This window comes from Phalacrocorax aristotelis, chromosome 3, assembly GCF_949628215.1.
Source record: "Phalacrocorax aristotelis chromosome 3, bGulAri2.1, whole genome shotgun sequence".
Lineage (NCBI taxonomy): Eukaryota > Metazoa > Chordata > Aves > Suliformes > Phalacrocoracidae > Phalacrocorax > Phalacrocorax aristotelis.
In genome coordinates this window covers 98,813,880-98,834,387 of record NC_134278.1, presented here as the reverse complement: position 1 = coordinate 98,834,387, position 20,508 = coordinate 98,813,880, and the positions used below count along the sequence as shown (strand labels likewise).

At 44.4% G+C, this 20,508-nt stretch overlaps 2 protein-coding genes across 10 annotated transcripts in view; one reads left to right on the top strand and one right to left on the bottom strand.

Annotated features, from left to right (window-relative positions):
• The window catches only part of CLIP4 (CAP-Gly domain containing linker protein family member 4), a 37,691-nt gene extending 34,481 nt beyond the window's left edge, over positions 1-3,210 (bottom strand). For 3 of the 9 annotated variants that reach the window (XM_075088687.1, XM_075088688.1, XM_075088679.1), the window contains exons 1-2: positions 3,116-3,210; positions 2,077-2,114 (exon numbers count right to left, since the gene is read on the bottom strand). The gene's annotated coding sequence lies outside the window, so the exon portion shown is untranslated. Of the gene's footprint in view, positions 1-504; positions 564-1,198; positions 1,234-2,076; positions 2,115-2,555; positions 2,802-3,115 lie in introns of those variants that run through there. The other 6 variants (XM_075088682.1, XM_075088683.1, XM_075088685.1 and 3 more) reach the window with 6 other exon arrangements.
• Positions 3,211-11,952: 8,742 nt separating this feature from the next.
• Positions 11,953-20,100, top strand: PCARE (photoreceptor cilium actin regulator). The gene is made up of 2 exons (XM_075088678.1): positions 11,953-15,728; positions 19,971-20,100. Exons 1-2 carry the CDS (start codon positions 11,953-11,955, stop codon positions 20,098-20,100), a joined length of 3,906 nt encoding a protein of 1,301 aa, XP_074944779.1.
• The last annotated feature ends 408 nt before the right edge of the window (positions 20,101-20,508 follow it).

The window sequence follows — 20,508 nt, the reverse complement described above, 5'->3', positions numbered from 1 at the left end:
AAATAACAAAAAGCATTATTTTTAATAGAAACAGGCATTATTGCACTATTCGAGACTACATCTCACAGTGGAAATACTGAAATTCTGTGTCTTGAATTTTCATGGTTAAATACTCAGGGTAAAAGCAGCGCTTCTACTAAACAACCTAAATTTTTGTTCTGGAGACTGCTATACTGTGCTCTTTACTCAGGAATTTGTTTAGCCAATTTGCTTGACAGAAGGAATTCATAGAGCTTCAAGGCACGTTTGTTTTTATTACATTTAATCTGTACACAAGAGTAAACAGGAAAATAAAAAAGTAGTCTGGTTTTGAGACTTTTTCTGGTTTTTGTATCTTACATACAAGCTATGCAGATAGATTTATTTTAATATTTCCCCAAATAAATTTGTCACACTATTTTGGAACTCCACAAACTCTACATTCTAACATAAAAGGCACTTCAGCACTGGATTACAGAGGCTGATCTTGAAGTAAATAAATTAAAACCTCCTCCTCTTGCTCACCATGCACAGATCGCCCTGTCGTCAACTTGGAAAAGAGGTCCACATAAAAAAATGCTCATTTTTCTCCAACTAGTCTGTTTCTTCATTCTTACGCAGCTGTTCAAATGCATGTGCTGGCACAAAGGTAAGATCAAGAAGGAGGCCACTGGGAAGGGCAGGACTATTTCTTCCCACAGCATTATCAAATTGCACTGGCTTAAGCATTCTTGGATTCAACGAGGCCAAAAATATTCACTAATATGATATTCAATAATTAATTCCATTATTATTTTCATCCAGCAAGGAAAAGTTAGTTTATATTTTGAATGGCTTTGTAGTCATCATAAACATTACAGCAACAGCTTTCCTGTACGAGGGACTAAGAAGACTCTTAAGCTGAAAGTCACTAATTAAATCTCTTCTGTAGGGCAACAGTGAAATAAATTTGCTACCACCTGATATTTGTTCAGAGGCTATGGCAAAACAAAACTAACCCAAGCTTTGTAAAACACATGAATGCATCACAGTCTTTCACAGGTAGCACATCAGACACTCTCAGGAAATGCACAAAGGAACAAGTAATATACCCAAGTGTAGAAGAGGTGATAGCTGAACCTGTTAAGTTAGGAAGACAGGAAAGGACTTAAGCCTTTCGCACAGTGCTGCCGGCAAAACACTCAGGAAACAAAAGAAACACAATGAAAAGTAGCCAGACCTGATCGAGCAGATGGTAACAGGAAGAGGTGAGATCTGTAAAGTACGATAACAAAAGTTGCTGAAACTAGAAATCAACAGCGACATTTGAAAATTAGTACAAAAAAGGACTGTTTATTACACACAGAAAAGCAGGCCAAACAGAACAGAATCTGTGCATTCACAAGAGTATCCAGGGCACTTTTTACTCTGCAGGGCGAGAGGGGAGAATACAATCTGTTACACACATGAAAAGAATTCAGCACATGAGCTACCAGAGCAAAGCAGACGGGGAATCAACCCGTGTTGTTGCGTAGGTGACATGACGACTCAAGTGCTACAATGCATGTGCCAACCCAACTCCATAAAGAATGGCTTCACGTGTTTACACTAGTGCCAACACCCCCCAACCTAAGCGTGCCCATCCCTACACCATGGGATCTGAACCATGCAACGTCAAGGCAACAACGTGTTCTGCACCCATGACTACTTCCAGAGACTGGTAGCTCAGGTATAAGAACATCACACTCAGGTATAAGAGCATCACAACCACTTAACATCACACACATATACCTGGAAAGGCAAAAGGAAAGCAAAAGGTTGAAAACTATTTCAAAGAAAGGGAAAAGACAGACATTGTCCTTGTAATGACTTCTGTTCTGAGCAAAAACACAACTGCCTGAGGTATTAATAATATCCAAGACACACAGACTCAGGTGGGAAGTCCTGGTGAAATGGAATAGAAGGTCTTCCAGAAGAGCAATGACTTCCCAACAGTAGTGAGTTTAGACAGACAGAAACAGTTGGAGAAATTCAGTGAAAGGACAGAATTTTCCTGTTCACAGCATTGCCAAACTACCGCTAAGCACAGTTTAGCAGAGCAGAGAGTATCATACTTACTATTTGCCAGCCATATGTTCTTCTATACTGAATTAAATCTGAAAATGAAAAACAGAAATATCATTGGAAAAAAAATAAGAAAACTTGAAGGAGTCATCAGATGCACGTGCACTTATGTTGACAAGACTGAAGAACAACTGCAGGTTTACTGATACCCACACGTTACAGAGAAGTGCATGTATATATAAAAAAAAAAGTTGTATAATACAGGATCCAACTTTTTCACATATTCATATTTCACATATTCCAGATTTTGTAATTTGCAGTTTGTGCCAAAGCACAAAGTTTTCCTGCATGCACTATAAAAAACTTGCAAATGCTAAAGCACTTCAAGTTGTGAAATACAAGTATGCTTTAATACCAGAACTTGCCACAAGCGTGACGCTATTTTTGACAATAACCACGTATAATGGACTAACTTGTACGTGCTCAGGAAGAAAAGTCAAGTTCAGAGGACAAGACCCTTGCACGTACGCTACCTGCTTGCCCCTAACGCGCACACACTGACCCATTAGCCCTACACAGGTGCGCTCAAGGCTGGTTTTTTCCACCGGTGTGCGGGGCCCTCCCGCGACGCGCCGCTTCGCTGTGAGAAGCTGGAAGTTCAGGAGAGTTCAGGTTCGCCGCCGCCCAGGCCGGCTCCCCCGCAGCAGCCCGGGGGGGCTCAGACGCGGCCCGGGGGATCCCAGCCACCGCCGCCTCAGCGGACTGGGGCGCCCGGTACCGCCTCACCGCGCCTCCCCCCCCCCCCCCCCACAGGCTGCTCCCGCCTGGCCCCACGCAACCCCGGCCCGCGGGGGGGACCCACGGCCCCCTCAGGTGCCCCCACCTGCCGGGAGGGGGATGGGGCGGGAGTGAGGGATGGCGCGGGGCCACGGCCGGACGCGGCCCGCCCGCTGCGGCGGCCCCCCCGCCCCCACCCCGCGCGGAGGGAGGGCAGGAGAGCGCCGGTCCCGGTGCCGGTACCCCGCGGGAGGTGCGGGGAGGCGGCTGTCGCGTCCCGTGTTCCCTGTCCGTCCCCCACCCCGTCCGTCCGTACCTGCCGCCCGCGGGGAGGGGCGCGGCCGGGCACTGCCGGGGCCTCCCGCGCCCGCCCGCAGCTGAGGGAAGTGAGCGAGGCCCCGGCCCCGCCCCTGCGCGGCCACCGCCCCGCCCCTCCCCGCCCACCGGCCTATCGGCGGCCAGCACCGCCCTCCTCGCACCGCCTCCTCCCCGGCCCGGCGGCGGGCAGCGCCAGCCGCCCTGGGCAGGGCCCGGCGGCGCCTCTGCCTGGGGGCTGGGGCAGGTGTGCCGGAGCGGTCACGAAGCGGGCAGGCTGAGGTAGGAGGTGGGAAACCACCGTTAGCGCTGTGGGCGCAGCGGGACAGGCTGTGCGTTTCCCAGAAGAGAAACGACAGGCGGCCGGGTGTGAGCACTGAAGGCGTTTCTGTGCATTCTCCCTTACACGCACTCCCACACACACATACTCCCCCCTCACACACAGGCCGGAGATTGTGTTTTGCCCAGGGTGGCGGCCAGCCAGAGCCGGAGAAGGTTTGGCCCGCTGGGCGCACAGGCTGTCATTTGTCCCGAGTGGGGACAGGCCTGGAAAGCGGCCAGGGGGGCGCAGAGGACCGGGCCTGCCAGCTGAATCCACTGCCCCGGCCCATGGTCATCCCGCAGCAGAACTGCAGCAGCGATGGCCCTGACCAGCGCTTACAAGATCAAGGGAAAATTATAGGCCAGCAAACTGCAGATCAGGCAGCTTCAGTCTGTGGATGAGCAGGGAAATGATCCCTGTGCTCCACACAGCTCACGCACTCAAAGGAAAACAGGGATAGGAGTTATACAGGAGGTATGGCCAGGAGGAGAAGATGGGGAGCAGAGAGAGATGGCGGCACGGTGCTTCTTAAGTGAGGATTTGAGGTGCCAAGTACTCATGAATGCTTAACACCATAAAACGTTTATGCACCAACAGCTGCGTAAAGGGACTTGCTTAAGGTCACACATAATCCCTGGTAGATTTAGGCTCAGAACTCAGAAATCTGGGCTTCCCAGTTATTTTCATAACCAGTTGGGGAACGAAAGTAGCAATTTCCAAGAGGGCTTTTCAGGGGGTGCTTGTCCGGTGCTGTCAACCTAATAAGGATCTAAATCCAAAGACTGGTAATCTCTAAGAAACCGATGCAGTGGTAAAACCATTTTCATATAGCTTGAGCCCAGGCTACTTGAGGGGAACTAGACCTGGACAAAAACTCAGACAAGTCCTGCTATATTTTTATGCTCGATGGGGATCACTATTAAGTAAATATACCTGATGTTTATAATCTGGTTTTTGTTGTTGTTTTTCGAGTGATAATATTATTGGGCAGGGGGTCAGGGAAGGGGGGAGCAGGATAAATAATGGGAATGACAAGTGGAAATTACCTCAAATGAAGTACTGGAAAAGTCAAGAGCTGCAAGTGCTGTCAGATCACAGAGACTTGAAAACCGAAAGAAGTGGAACATGGAGTTGCAGTTTTGATAGTAAACAGATGTCTAGAGAAGAGCTAAGATCATTCTTCCATTTCTTAGAAATGTTCCATACTTCAGAAAAGGCAAAGAAAAACTGTGATCCCAGAAAATGCAGGCCTGCTATTTTCACCTCAAGGGTACTTTAGAAAAAGAGTTTGAAGTATAACCAGAGACATGGATATAAATGAGATCAAATGGGAGCTTAGGATTGGCAGTTGATGTCTGTCTTTTTTGAGATGCTTGATGTTCTGGGCAAAGGAAATGTTTTATGGCTGATACTGAATAATGGATTTTAGTGAAGTGCCTGAAATGGAAATTACTAGCAATTCTGGAGAAGACCAGAATTTAGGAGAACTTCAATGGGGGTGAAGCGCAAGTACAGGGGGAAACAGAGTTGAGTAGAGTTGAGTGGAACATACTGGCCTGAGGGAGGTTACTGGTGACATCCTGGGGTATTACCCTTGGCACTAATCTTTGTTTCGTATTTTCCTTTAATGATTTTGGCAGAAAAACCAGCAAACTGATGAGACCAAAAAAAATTGAAAGAATTGCTCTTAAAAAGGGATGAACTAATAAGGTTGATGTACAGGATCATCGTATGGAAGTGACGGAGGAAGAGAAAGATGCGACTGTAGTTGACAGCTACACAGCTGTCATTACCAATATTGGTAATTGTCATTACCAATACAATGCAATGGCATAAAAAGCAAACACTTATCTTAGGGTGCATAACTGGAGACTTGCTGGCATGAACACTTTCCTGCTGTAGGTTCTGCCATCTCCCTGGGAAATTGCACGTGGTTCTGACCACACTTCTTCAGTGAGGGGAAGCTAAACGTGCACGTCTAGAAATTATTTGCTAGGGCAGTCAAGAAAAAGAACACTCTATTTTAGGAGGTTACCAGAGCGTGGCTTGTTTAATGCAGCAGAATGAAAGCTGAGACAGAGGGTATGGTTGCCATCTGCCATAAACCATAGAAAATATTGAGTGAATTCAAAGGTAATATTGAATATGAAGATAAAACTGTGTGAACACTTTTATGCTAGAAAATGAAAGCAAGCACCTAACCAAGCATCTCAGGTTCTAGATCATCCTTCTGGTTGGAGCAGTAAAGGCAAAAACTCCAAATATTTTAGCTCAGAGTGAGTCCTGTGACTTTGTGCTGCAATGGCAAAGGAGACTGGTCACCATTGCCTGACAAAACCCCTGCCTGTCCTGACTTCTACCTCTAGGCCCTGCAATGGAAATTTTAAAAAAATAATCTTTAAACCTCATTCTGTGCCTTTTCACAATATGTTTTCCAGCCACTCCTACGTGCCAGGATACAAGTCTAAATAAAAGTGTGTTCAGCCTATCCTGTCTGACTCATTCGGTGCTGCCAAGTGCAGCAAAGTTGCTGAGCACCTGGAGAGCTCAAAACAATGGGTGCAGCAGCAATGAGCACCTCGGGAGGAAGATGGGGAAACAATGCTTGTGAGCAACAAGCCTGTTTAACTAAAATATTTTTTCATTTCTTTTCTCTCCTTTTGGCAGAAATAGGGCATTACCAACCTGTTCCTTCATCTTCACAAATATACATGTCAGAGGAAAGGGATCATTTAAATGGCTTTGGAAGACGTTGTAGCTTCAGGTTGAGCCACTCTAGAGCGAGGACTAGGGCAGCAGAGAGGTTCTGAAAGTGAGCACAATTACGTAGCACTTTCAGCAGGGCTTTGGGACCGCAAGCAGGTTCAAAAGATGACAGATACTCCAGGAGCTACCCTCAGAGCTGGGTGTGAAACCAGGAAGGTGTACATCAACCTGCAGTCAGGACATTTCTATCCTACTAAAGAGGCTATCCTACAAAAGAGGTCATTGTCGGTTTTTCAAGCCCTGCCCATTATTTCCTGAGAGACACACCACCCTTCCTCCCTCCAAGCATCAGCCAGTGCCCAGCCTTGTAAATTGCCCTTCCCAGTTTCTACTAGGTGTGCCAACTCCCAGCTCCTCAGAGTTTCTGGATTCACATCCTCGAGCCTAGCACTTCATCAAGAGCCACTTGGCTCCTCTCTCATTAGTGCCCAGGCAGTGAAAGATCATCTCCTCTTCAGAGTAAATGCCTGCTCCCCACACGCATGCATCAGGACTCGCGCCAAGACGGCTGCCCCGGCACACCATACTGCTGAGCAGCAGCTGCCATGCTCCAGGCTACGTGCGGGTTTGACGTGGTTTCACACAGCTATCAGTGCACACATTGTGGTTTGAGACACTCTGCAAGAGGAAGCCAGGAGGAATCCTCTGTTTATCTCAACGTTAATGGAAACCCTGAGACGATTTAGGTGAGGGAACCTACTGGGTACTGGAAGAAGCATGAGGCTAAATAGCTGCTCTCTTTTCTATAGCATCCTGGGGTATTTTTCAGGAATGCAAATCACCTAGACCTCACTTCTGGATCCCAAATCAATTCTACCACACCTTCCACTAGAAATTACAGAAGCCACTGCCTGCCTTTTGAATTGCCAGTCCGTCACCTGATAGGAACTCGATTTCCTTGAAATTACACCACAACCTGCTTCCACTTGTGAGAACTGATGTAATGACCGACTAGGCTGATGGGACTGTCCCCTTCTAGATTTGCATAACTCAGAAAATCTATTCTTAAAGCTTTATGCTGTTTCACACAATTCTTGGTTCTAACTCTTACCTTTTGGCAGTCACTGTCTTAACCACTGCAAACATCAGTGAATGTATTAGTTACAACAGGTAGTAAGCTTTTAAATGCCCATGGATTTCTCAGCAAAGAGAAACTATGACCAAGTGACCAGAACATGCATTCTAAAAATAACATACGAATATAAATAGACCTCACAAAACTACTGCTATGCTCAAGTGGTGTTAAACTCATACAATTTTTCTTGACTCCTTTGGGTCAACTGAGTGTTCCAACTTATATTTCTTCCTCTGTTAATTCCTTTATGAATTATTTTTGCTGGAAAATGAAACCGCTTTCCTACCTGTTTTCAACAACTGTTTTTTCTTGTCCTGCTGCTCTTTAAAAAAAAAAAAGTTCTGCTCTTGCAAAACAGGTGTTTGAAAGCACTGAGTTCGTATTTATTATCTCATGCAATGTCTGAAGCAATGTACTCAGAAATAAAAAAAGAGAAGGCATGAGTTGAGCTTCAGACAGCCAGTTCTGCAAAGTTTATTCCTCACCCAGAGTCAACATGAATTTTGTCTTTCACTTGCACCATCACCACTAATAAAGACTCTGTGTAGACTCACTGATTTCATTTAATTCTCTTCGAACTAGATTTCCTTCAAACCATGATATTCCTATTCCTTACCACTGTCAACAGTTTTCCACAGGGAAAACAGGATGAAGCTTTGTATGTATTTCAGTTAGTGATTACAGAAGGGAGAGAATCTACTCCATCTCCCAGAACAGCATCAGCTCTGCAGAAGAAGCTGAAATAAAAAGCAGCAATTTCTTATTTACTTAGTGCTATCTAGGCCAGCAATATGAGCAGCTCCCTGCTTATATTCAATTTGGTGATATAAAAGAAGAAAAAACAGGTTTCTTTCAGAGTAAAATAGCTCTTTAAAGTTGTTGTTATCACTCAAGCTCTTCGTAATTCCTCAGTGAGCAGAAATTCCATTTCCCCAGAAGTCATCCACAAATACAAACCTTAAATTTTTAAGACCCAATATGAACATTTATGTGCATTCCCCTTTTAAATCCTGCAGCCTCTCAAAAGCAGTCTCTCATAATTTTTCCATGTTTCTAAAATTTTTAAGCTTATGTTACTAGTTTTACACTGAAATTTCATACAGTTTCTCATCGACTGACTCTTTCTTCATAAGGCCCTAAAATCCATCCCACAGTTACAGCACTGGTAACACCTCTGGGGTCTGAGTACTGCACATCTCTGTCCAGGTTCTGACCTTATTCTTGCCTTTTCCAGGGCACTTACAGTGCCACTTTCAGACTAGTCTTTGGTTTTTATCATCTGTTGCACCAGCTATGTCTGACAGGATTTGAACATTTAAGTTCTTCCCTTCAGGAGCACTGCGTGACCAGGCAGCTCCCTCAAAATGAGAATACTGCCAGTTTTAACGGTAGGAAGAAAGTATATAAAAGGAAGAACAAAGGCAATGTACCCAAAGTCCACATGCAAGGGAAAGCCTCCCTTAATCTCTTAATTATCTTATTTTTGGTGCTTTCCTAGGGTCTGTTCCTCAAACATAGTTTTGTGTTCATCTGGTGCGCTTGTAAAATCGCTTGTCAGCAAGTCCACCGGTAACAACACTTGGGCATCTGCTTGAACATGACTCTTCCCCTTTTCAACTCGTGCCCTGCAAACAGTAGCACTGTAAACCAAAATACATTACTATAGTAACTGCAGTAGGAATAACATCAACATAAAGCAATTATAAATTACAGATTACAAATTAATCTAATCCCCTTACACTAAAAAATATTTCCCTATCATTTTCCTCATCAGTATTCTCTTCTACCACTGCTTTTTTTACCTAACTTACCCATTTTATCTTCTCTTTTGTTGCGTGACCGTGAGACAAAGCATTTTCTTTATCATTTTCTATGAGGTAAAGCATCTGGGTTTTTCTAAAGTGCCTCAGATATTCAAAGAAATACATAGCTACTTAGAAACAAGAATATTGATGAGGAAAATTCAGTTTCATAAGTGGTTGAAAAGAGGTGCGCCAAAGTCCCTGCTCTCTCACAGAAGCTAAAAAATTTGACGCAACATTAAATAGTCCTATTGCATATACATGCAAACTGCAATTAAAGTTAGGATAAAACAGAAGCCTTGTTAGAAACACATTTTCCATTACCCTGGATCTCTATTTCATAAGAAATAAACAATAAACTGAATATTGGTTTAATATTAATGTTTCAAATAATAAATGAGTACATAATAAATAATCATAAGCCAGGGTTTTGCATTTTTCTAGCCATGCATGTATTTCCAGTAAGATGCTAATGCATGGCCTGAAAATAATTAGAAGAAAAGAAAAAAACAACTCAAACAAAAGTGACATGACTGTAAAATCAAAGGAAATAGTGAAGAAAAAGAACTTCCCAGATACAACAAACAACTCACATGGAGTTAGCCGCCAAAATTCCCAGTGCAAACAATGGAACTGTTGGAGCTGCTTTTTGAAGAAAAGTCCCAAGAGATTTTATAGCACAAATATTATGCAGCTACATAAGGATATCTCTCAACTCCCACTGTAAACAGAAGAGGTGCACTAAGGCTAGTTGCTTGATCTGTGTTTTCCTTGACTTACTGTGGAGGGCTATAGCATCCTGACTGTTCAGATTACTAGGGTAAGCAGCTGCCTAAATCTGCTCCATTTCTCCACTTTGAACACATTAGATATGTGCCTAAAAGGGAATGTGAAAAGAGCTGGGGCCATCGTGTAGAAACCACATCATGGCAAGATGCAGAAGCAGCCAGTGAGCTTGTGAGCAGCAGTGACTTGCAAGAAGCAGAGCCAAGAAGTAATTACCTGATTCTTTCCAGAAAAACATTGAGGGAAGTTGCTATGCCATCATGTATATTAAGTACAATTTATGTGTTCTAGAAAAATTACTTTAGAGAAAGCACATAGAGTTTTAAAAATTTTCCTGGGAATCACTGTCATGCCTTGTCCCCTGTAAAACAGGTAATTTTGGTGCCCCTGTTGAACAGAAAATGAGATTTAAACGACCAGTCTACAGAGCATAACAACTTTCTATGCAGATAATCAGCTATTGCAGTCCAGCACCAAGGAACGAATCATGTAATCAGTTCCTTAAAGTCTGTTTTATAGGCTTGGCAGCACGCAAAGATTTTTGGAAATCAGACGAGATACCCATGACCACACAGTTAGAAATCACATTGCTAGAAAGAAGCTGTAGGCTTCTAGCCAGCATTAGAGTTGGCCACCATTGTCTGTAACCTTTGCGACACTGAGAAATGGTAACACTCTGTAGAAAAGCTGCATCCAGAAATTAAAAGACAAATCCACTTAGGCCAGTCTGGGTAATGAAGAGGGAAATTGGGGGTGATTGCTGTTATCACCCTCAACCAAATACCACCCTTCATAAATAAATACTTGGAAAAGACATGTATCTTCTGTTTCATCCAATTCCTACTTTGACTTCTTTCATTTCTCTTTCAGAGAGGGATTATTCTGTCATGTACTGACCTCAGAAGTGATTCAAACAGCAGTTGGTTTTTTTTCCCAGAAATGGGTGTATATTTTTAATTTGTTAGCTTTTTTTCTTAGAGTTCTAACACAAAGTCTTGCAGTTAAGAGAACTAAGCTCTAGCCAATGAAAAAGAAATACAAGTAAGCAAGCCACTTTTGTGACTGCAAAGAACACATTCAAATTTTATCCCAGGACACTCAGAGGAAGGAAAAAAATGACTTTTCGTTTAATTATTTTTTAATCTGAAATTCTACAGTTTAGATCCACTAGATGCAGACACCATCTTAACAACATATGCAAAACTTATTCTACAAATACTGTTATTGTGCAGTTTGGCTTTTCAGGTTGGGCTATCTAGAAGAGAAAAAAAATACTTTCTAAGAATTTTCTTCCAAAGGGAACTAAAAAATAAAAATCTCATTTGGAAGTCTTAGAAGGGAAGAGTAAACAGCTTGTCACTTGCAAGGAGGGGAAAATTTTGAAGTCCCTCATGCAAAATTCTAACAGGCATCTCTAACCCATTTGATTTCATGTCTTGTACTCTCCAGTGGACATGTACTCAGTCACAGTCAACTTCCTCTTGGCTAAGGAGTATCTACTGGCACTTACACACGTGTTCAAATAATTTCCCTTCAAAAAGCTTTCCAAATACAGTCTCTTCCTTTGGATCTCTGCATTCAATGCATGTTATGCATTTACAACAAAGGAAAAAAGGAGGGACAGGTACCAAGTCCTTTCTCCTCCCATAGTGCAGAAGAAAATCTGCCTTTATAAATACAACATGGGTGCTGACTGGCTGGTGCCTGCTTACCCTAATGAGCTTAAAATCTTATTTGTAGTGGACATCTGTCAAGACAGAAGTGAGGCAACGCAAGTCCTCTTAATCCATTAGCTCTAAATCCAGCAAAGCTTTCACACTCCTTTTTTGAATTGAAGAACAAAACCTGAGTGGGAATGTACAATGGGATAGTGCACAACTCCAAGAGAAGATCCTGGGCAGTAAGCACGTGAGATTTCGAGGCAAATGGCAATGAAAACTGACAACAAAACTGGGATCGTGATGGAAAGCTCATGAGAAAAAGTCCAGTCTGCAGTTCAGGATGGAACAGTGAGTTCAATTCTTTTTTGTATTTTCCCTAGTTTATCTGGATTTTTAATCAAAAATAAAGCCAAAGACGCAGAAAGGATGGGCTGCACACCCTCTCACAGTGAGGTTGCTAATACTATTGCAAGAAGTGGTCTTAAGGCTTTGAACAAACCCAAAAGTATTTTGCGTGTTGATCCAGGAGATAAAGGAATCCCACTGCTTGTTAAAGGTTCATCTTGCTACAATATTGATGAATTCCACCAACATGGGATCCAGAGGAAAGACTACCTGAGAGAAAAGGAGGATAAACTATCAAAGCAGGATGAAAATGATAATTTGCAGTTATCTTCCAAGGCTCATTCAGATCCCCAGATTTCCAGGGCAGACAAGAAAATTGAGAGGACAGCCACAGATGCTGAAGTTGTTATGTCCGAACTGATTGAGTCTCAAAAACGTATCGCTGAGGCCATACAGATCAGAAAGCAAAGCTCCTGTGAATCGGAAGTGTCAGCTTTCATTTGGGATGACAAGAATGAAAGCAATGCAAAGCAAATCCCAAAGAAAGGAAAGAAGCAAAAAAATCATAAGCTGGCAAAGCAAGGTCGACCTAGCAAAATTAAAGAAAAGTCCATTTTGCCCATGTGTGAGACAGAGAAAAAGGTAGATTTCCCAGAACTGCTTGTTAAGGCTCATCAGAGTGCATATGCCTACTTAAATCCCAACCTCTCAAAGTACGAAATTATACTTCATATGGCCAACCAGGCTACCCAAACTCAACTCTTCCTACAGCAGATGGTAACCTTTCTCGTGCTTCGCTTTGATGAAATCAACCAGCTCTTGGAAGAAATTGCCAATGATGGGGAAAGTCTTCTCAAAGACGTAGGTGGGAATCTGGCATGGCCAGCAGAAAAAGGTGATTTGAAGGAGCATCCTGATCTTCTGCAACAACTACTGCAGTACACAGTCAATAAAATGCAGTTACTGAGTGGTACACTGGCCTCCCTCACCTCCGACGCCCTGCAGGAGACTTGCAGCTACCTGCAGTCTGCTGCAAGCAACTTGGAAGGAAAACTGAAAGCAAAGCATAGCTTTGATGCGCGCCTGCTACGGGCGGTAAGGCTGCTTGAAGCCTCAACAGTGGGATCCTCTCAGTCCCACGGTGATGACAGGACTCTCTGTTCTGAGGACAGTGGCATTGGTGTGGACAACGAATCCCTCAAAGAGTTCAGTGCTCTCAGCCACCATGGAGGACAAGCATGCTGTGATTCCTGTGCACACGGACATCTGTCCCAAAAGCATGCCAGAACAGTGGAGCACATGCGTGATGGGGCAATGTCACCGGGCACAGCTGCATCCCACGACTGTGCACTTGAAAGGCATTTTAAAGATATATTTTTTTCATCTGTGCAGAGTAGAGAAGTGACTTCTTGTCAGGGTGGAGTACCAGAAGGCATTTCTACCATGGCCCAATATGCAAGCTTGAGCCAAAGCCGTTCCTATAACTCCTTCCAGTCTGACTCTACTCAGGAAGGTGAACATTTCAAAACCTGTGAATCAACAGACTTCCCTGATGATGATAATGATGACGATGATGAAGGGAGCACCTTGGGGGAGGATGACGACAACACAAGTTTATCAGATATGGGGAAGGATGCCCTGCCAAGGAGGCCCCTATCTTCACCTGCAGTTACTGATAACATACACAGGCAGTCCATTAAAAGGACAGAGAATGCAGAGACAGATGAAATTATTCTCAAGATGAAAGATGCCATCAGTGAAAAAATCAAGTTTGTCCCAGCTAAATCTGGGCGTAAAGAATGGATAGAGGATGAGAGCGGAAGAGCAGTCCTAACAACAAGGCCCAGTACAGCAACGGGCAGCCAGAAAACCTTCGGAAAGCAACGACGGTCCAGGTCAGAGGAGTCCCTCAGAAGCCAGGCAGAGGACCCAACCCTCCTAGAGCTTCAGAGAACTCAAAAAGAGCTCAGCAAAAGGCTGGAAATGTTTTATGAGAAGAAGGACACAGATAACAATCCAGAGCCTTGGAGATCAAGGACAGCACCTTATTTACATGATGAGCAAGTTACAGCTAAGGCCTCTAGCAAACTGAAGGCATGCCTCTCAAAAAATTTCAGCATCCTGCCTAACCAGGATAAAGTCCCTTTGTTTATGGTTGATCAAAATCCTGCCAATCAGCTGGACGAAAAAAGAGGCAGGAGGCCTTTAAGAGCTACTGTGCCTACCCACGAGACATCAGGAGGCAAAGAAAAGGAGCCTCCTGGAACACAAATGCTCATTGGCAGCAGCTGTGCCCCCCGACAGTCTGTCAAAAAACTTATTGAAACATTCAGTCCTACTGATGATCTTGTAAAAGCCGCACCTTTAAGATCTTTAGGACCAATAAAGTGCATCAGAAAATTTGGACTTCCAGTCATTCCACCCACCATTCCCTTTCAGAGAGGCCTGGCACCTTTAAATCTTAAGCATCGTATTTCACCAGTAGAAGACACAAACACTTCAAACACCAACGGAGTTTCTTCTAGCTTTCCAAATGCCTTTCCTCCTGCGCCAGCTTCAGAATTATGCAAGAAGGACACAAAGGAAGACACTGATGAAGACATTGAGAACTTGCCACCACCACCACCTGAAATGTTAATGGCCACTTCTTTTGACTTATCTGAGCCTGAAGAAACTGCAAGAATAGAAGGAAACTCTTCAGAAGATGCCAAAAGCTCCACCAAAACAGAATTTCATGCAACTAAAAGAGCACAAGTTTCCCCAAAAATGAAAGCCTCCCTTCAGTCCATTGACTTACTGCCAAGTAAAAATATCAGCGGCCCCAGTGGAATCACTAATAAAGGTCTAGGGAATACCGGAGCAGGGGACGAGAAACTGCAGAGGTACTCTCTGGAGCTGAACCCTACCAACGTGCACATCCCTAGCCAGGAGGAGATACTGGCAACCCAGAGAAAACAGGCTGCAGATTTGTACAAGCAAACCCATAAAATTATTCCTCTTCAAAATCCCAGTGGGGTTTCAAAACCACACAGCAACAGCTCAGAGAGCAAGGAGCCTAATTTGCCTGCGACTTCAGTGCAATACCAGAAGCATGGTTCTCCCAATTTGGTCAGGAGAAATGAAAAAGGCTCAGCATTTGCCAGGAGGGTGTCCCCAACAAGAACTCCTCCTTCTTCTCCACCAACGGAGAAACGTCTTTTCAGTCCCCCAACACAACACCGACACTTTCTGCAGGCTTTTAGCAACCTGCAACCAACTTCACCCACCATGCAGAGGAAACCCAGTCCCCCCACAAGTCCCAGGGTGCCCAGCCCACCTACGCAGAAGAAGCTGCCCTCTCCACCACTGCAGCGAAAACCGCTCAGCCCTCCCATGGGGCACAAGCAAAGCTCACCAGCACCATACCAGCTGCTGGGCTCCCCAGCCTACCGCCGAGATGCAAGCCCCCCTCCGTTCCCCACCACCCCCTCCCCACCAACCTCCCCATCCCGCTCCTACAAAGGGCCAAGAGCTAGTCTGAATGCTGGAGACGAGCACCAGCTCTCCTCCTCCAAAAGGGGCAGCAACGTCCATTCAATATTTTGCCCAGCCACCTCTTCCTTATTCAAAGCCAGACCTTCACTGGTACCCACCAAACCCGCTGCGGAGGTGACCAGCCAGCCTGAAGCTTCACTACTTTCACAAAAGAGCAGCCTGCTTTTCCGGCAGCCCGGAGACCGGACCAGAAAACTGTCCCTGAGCGCCACCAATCCTCAGCCGTTTGTGAGGAGAAGTTTCTCTGACCGCCGACCAGGGGTCCAGTTTCGTCTTCCAGCTCCTGTAACATCCAGCAGTGAACCCGCGCTCAACCAAGCAAGGTAAGAAACTTTCTACTTTAGGCCAGGGAAGCAGAAGTATAGCACTGCGTTGGCTTTCTAAACTCCTGATGGGAATTTAATGTTGTTAAGAGATTTCCCAGAAAAGCGCCCTGTTCACGTGCAGAACAGATGGCAGGGCAAAGATAACATTGTAGTTGGAACAGGTGGTTGTTGTAGGTCCGTTCCAAGTGAAATACTCTATTTCATTCTATTGCCTTGCCCCAGATTTCAGTAGACTACCAGCCTGAATAAAAGGAAGGGTTAACTTTCCATGGCTTACTCAAGACTTACACTTACATACCTGCTGTGACAGGCACCCCAGGGAAAATTCAGTGCTGGTTTCATGGCACAGAACTCCCCTTATTTGTGGGGGGGGGCTAAGGACATCCACATTTAATTCTTAAAATCTCTGAAGTAACCCTGAGGTTATAATCATCTTTAAATAACCATGAGAAGGGAGGCTCCACAGGTCCTGCCAGGAGCCTGCTCCAGCGTGGGCTTCCCATGGGGTCGCAGCCTCCTTCGGGCATCCACCTGCTCTGACGTGGGGTCATCCACAGACTACAGGTGGATGGATATCTGCTCCTCTGTGGACCTCCATGGGCTGCAGGGGGACAGCCTGCCTCACCATGGTCTTCACCATGGGCTGCAGGGGAATCTCTGCTCCGGTGCCTGGAGCACCTGCTCCCCTTCCACTGACTTTGGTGTCTGCAGGGTTTTTCCTCTCACGTATTCTCACACCTCTCTCCTGCTGCAGTTGTGCAGGGTTTTTTTTACCCCTTCTTAAATATGTTATCCCAGAGGCACTGCCACAATCACTGGTGGGCTTGGGCTTGGCCAGCGGTGGATCCATCTTGGAGCTGGCTGGCACTGGCCCTACCGGTCATAGGTGAAGCTTCTGGCAGCTTCTCACAGAAGCCACCCCTGTAGCCCCCACCCCACTACCAAAACCCTGCCACGCAAACCCAATACACCAGCCAGGAAACAGAAATGTGTATTTGGGAGTACTCAAAGATCAGCGTAACAACCTGTAAGTACAGAGTGTTGTTATTCTAGTTTCTTAGGATATGAGGATGTCTAAGTGCATTAAGATCTAAGCTACGCAAGAGGATTAAGACCCTTCTCAGGTAACCTTTCCTCATGCAAGGAGTATTTTTACTCTTGCCACAGAACAGCTGAAATCACATGAATCATCCCCATGAGCAGGGATCGCAAGACCAGCCTAACAGGAGATAAAATTGCACTTGTAAGTACACAAGCACTCGGTGTGTTGTAAGTACAGGGACAGCCGTGGATACTGAAGTCAGGTGTCCAGGCATTCCCTCCCTGAAGACAGAATAAAGACCAAGTTTCACACACTGACAAAAAAGGAACACGCTGAACAAAACATGCAAAAACACTGAAAAATGCAAACCATTTTTCATTCCCTGTTCTAATAATGCATTATATTCTGACATTTGAAGAATTCTTAAATTAGTCCTGTATATTGTTATTGGCTTTTCTGTTGTTGTTATGTACTGTGTGAAGTCAGCTTTGTCTACTCCAGAGCCTGCTAGCAGGAATAAATGTTTTCAAAAGAAGCTCTATGTCACACCTTGCAAGACAAAAGCCCTGGCAGTTTTACGGATCGATTTTAAAAACAGTCTATTATAAATTGTTGGCTAATTTATGCTTTGATGGGGTGTATTATCTTTCTATGGTAGTCTGTCAGAGCATAGAGAGTAATATAAAAAAAACACTGTAAATAAAATCATCCCTTTCATGAAAAAAAACCTATATATCTTAGTGTTATGATGCACAGCAATTTGGAAGAACAAAATATATCTTGAGCCAAATTTGACTTACCATTTATACAAATGGACATCAAAAGTAGTCCTACTGAATCCAAATTTATATCAATATAATCAAAAGAGAAATTTAGCCCATTAATTACCAGATGCAGTGTTCTAAGATGCAATACATCACTGTGTGTTTTCTCACACTTAAAATAAGCTGCTTGGAGTGAACTTTTACAGACCTTGCATTGAATGGCCTAATATGAATATCACAGCAAGAGTGTCAATAGGCAGAGAAGGACCCTTTTAGGAATCAGCATGTGGCAAAAGCTCTGAGAGCCCCTCACATCACTGCTGGTCTTCTCCTCCTGCTGAGGACTGGAGCGGTTGCCACAACTGTGAGCACCACATCCCCATGCACGGATGCTGACCCCGGCTCTTATAGCAGATGCCATAACGGGGGAACCACAACACTCTGATCCATCTTTCTCCTTCAAGTTCATTAAGCATCCAGGGCTTCCTCTGCTTTGCAATTCATTCAGCTGACAGAGGGAAATTTCAAAATCTCTCCCTAAAACGGACGTTGTATACCTAAACCTCCTCATTCTGGCCAAGTTTGCATCCAGTCTCAAATTCACAAGCTATTCCCACTCAGCCAACAGTCTCCTTTCCTTCATTCCTTCCCTTGCTCTACCTCACCAAGTATAACAATGCCTTTTTTTTTGGTCTGTGTGGGGTTTTTACGTGCTATTAGCAGCTTCAAGCACTAGTCACAGGAATGAGGGAAGAAAGGGGCAAACCTGCAATAGCATCACGCTTTTATAGGTAAAACGTTTTGAAAAATCAGTGAGTTAGCCAGTTTCTCCCATGCCCCCGAACTCCAGGATATATGTCTCCACTTTTTCCATGCCCAATTAAAACATCCATTTGCTGAGAAGCAATTACTAAAGATAGGAACTTGTACAAGCAACATATTCCTCATCCAGCAGCTGAGTGCCCTCTCCCACCCACCCCATTTTAGCAGAAATAACAAAAAAAAAGAGGCAACTTCCATCTCATTTTGCTAGTTGGCATTGCCAGGCATTAAATGTCAGTGCTGTGCATAGATTTGCACGTCTCCTGCACACTCACTGCTCCCCTAGAAGGCAAAAAGCGTTCCTTTCCCAAGCACGTCTCCTGCCCATCGCATGCATGAAGGGGTATCAGGTCTTAAAACATCATTAGCCCAACCTAGGGCTGGAGCTAGAGCTTTTGTGTTTAGCCTTAGGGTACCTGGACAGGAGTTTCAGGTTTCAGTGCTTAAGTCAGTACTACAGGTTCCCATTTGGACAGCCTGTGGATGGATAGACTGAGCTAACTTTGCTGGTTTCTAAGCTTGGTCATTTGACAGCAATCAGCAGTTATTGGCATCTTATCAATTGCTCTGCTCGTAGAAATCCTGTTCATCTGTAATAGGATTTCTGTGTCTGTGGTTAAACGAAATAATATTTCATTGAGACTGCTAATCTCCCAGGAGATAGAGCAGAAATAGAAGATTAAATGCTATTGCCTTTAAGATATTGTTCAAAGAGGGCTTGAGAATGCATTGGATTGACTGAATCAAGCCCAAAGCAAGTAGCCCAAGTGAGACCTTCTGCAGTTGGGGGATATTTGAATCTGGTTTAGTTTCATGACTGGTCACATATTGCAAATCTCTTCATTCAGCAGTTCAAATCATTAAAGTCCTAGCAGCCAGAATAGGAACGTAACTGCTTGTCTGTAGTTGAAAGCTAATTCAGTTTAGCAGTTTCTGTACTTAAAATACAATAATGACTCACAGATAACTCTGGAATATATCCTTATGTTGACCTTAAACCACTTTAATTAGTTACAGCAACACAGGGCACGTTTCAGCGTGAAGGCCCACGGCGCGAGATATTCCTGACTAGCTCCACTGCTATAATCAGTCTTGATTCATAAACTCCCTGTGCCCCTAGAGATTGCCAGTGCGACCTCAGAAACTTCATTTACACATTCTGTGTCTCAGTTCTCCTGCCTCCAGAGTGACAGATTTATACCACCAGAATATACATCCCACAGTCCATTTGGCATACTCAGAAATCACCGTAACCACTCCGAGCAGATGCGTAACAGAGGTAAAACCTTTCCTCCAGCAGAGTATGGAACAACACTTTTCTCTCAAATCTGTCTCCATCTGCAAGTGAACCCAGATTCATACTGATCCACTGTTAAACAAACAAAATTTTTGCTTCCCAAGAAAGTTTTTGGAGCGGACAGCACAGAGCATTTGGCAACACAAGATTAAAATCTGGATGGTACATATAAAGAGCACATACACAGGAGGAGACAGGGGATGACATAGTATCATGCAGCATTTGTGCATTGTGGGTTAAAGTGGTCTAATAATTGCTGTTTTAAAAAGTCACAATTGATTAGCCTCTCAACTTAAGCATCTTTCATTCTGCAGCTTGGATGAGAGTCCTAGAAAAGCAGGCGACTCTTGGAACAGCCCTTGTGTCCCTGAAATCAAAGAATCCAACAGATCTGCTTCCCATCCCGAGCTCTATGTTGTGGGCCAGGGGCTGCAGAGGGACTGACAGCAGAAGCACCTGTGAAGACAGAGGCATGAGCAAGGCCAGAGGCCCTGGATGGAGGAAGCAGCCTTACCTGAGCCCCCAAAGTGTGGCTTCAGTTTTTCTTGCAAGGAAACAATATGATGGCATTGCATCCAAAAACCCAAACTGACCCAAACAACCTCAGGAAATATCAGCCGAGTGGTAGCCAGCTGCTTCTCCTTGGGATTGCATTTAATGGCTTAACTCAAAGATTTACACTGTGCGAAGGAAATACTTTGCAGTTGGGTGAGTCCAAGGCAAACTGATTCAATAAAGACAGGGCATGTAGCCAAGTCCTTTGTTTCACTGTTTAGATAAAGGAGTTAAAAAACATTCAGACATCTTTGTTATTTGACATGTTATTTATTCAGGAGGCATCACAGTTTCAGT

Coding starts and splice junctions, on each gene's coding strand:
- PCARE (XM_075088678.1), top strand. CDS start 11,953: ATGGGCTGCACACCCTCTCACAGTGAGGTTGCTAATACTATTGCAAGA. Junction 15,729..19,970: donor CCCGCGCTCAACCAAGCAAG/GTAAGAAACTTT, acceptor TTCATTCTGCAG/CTTGGATGAGAGTCCTAGAA.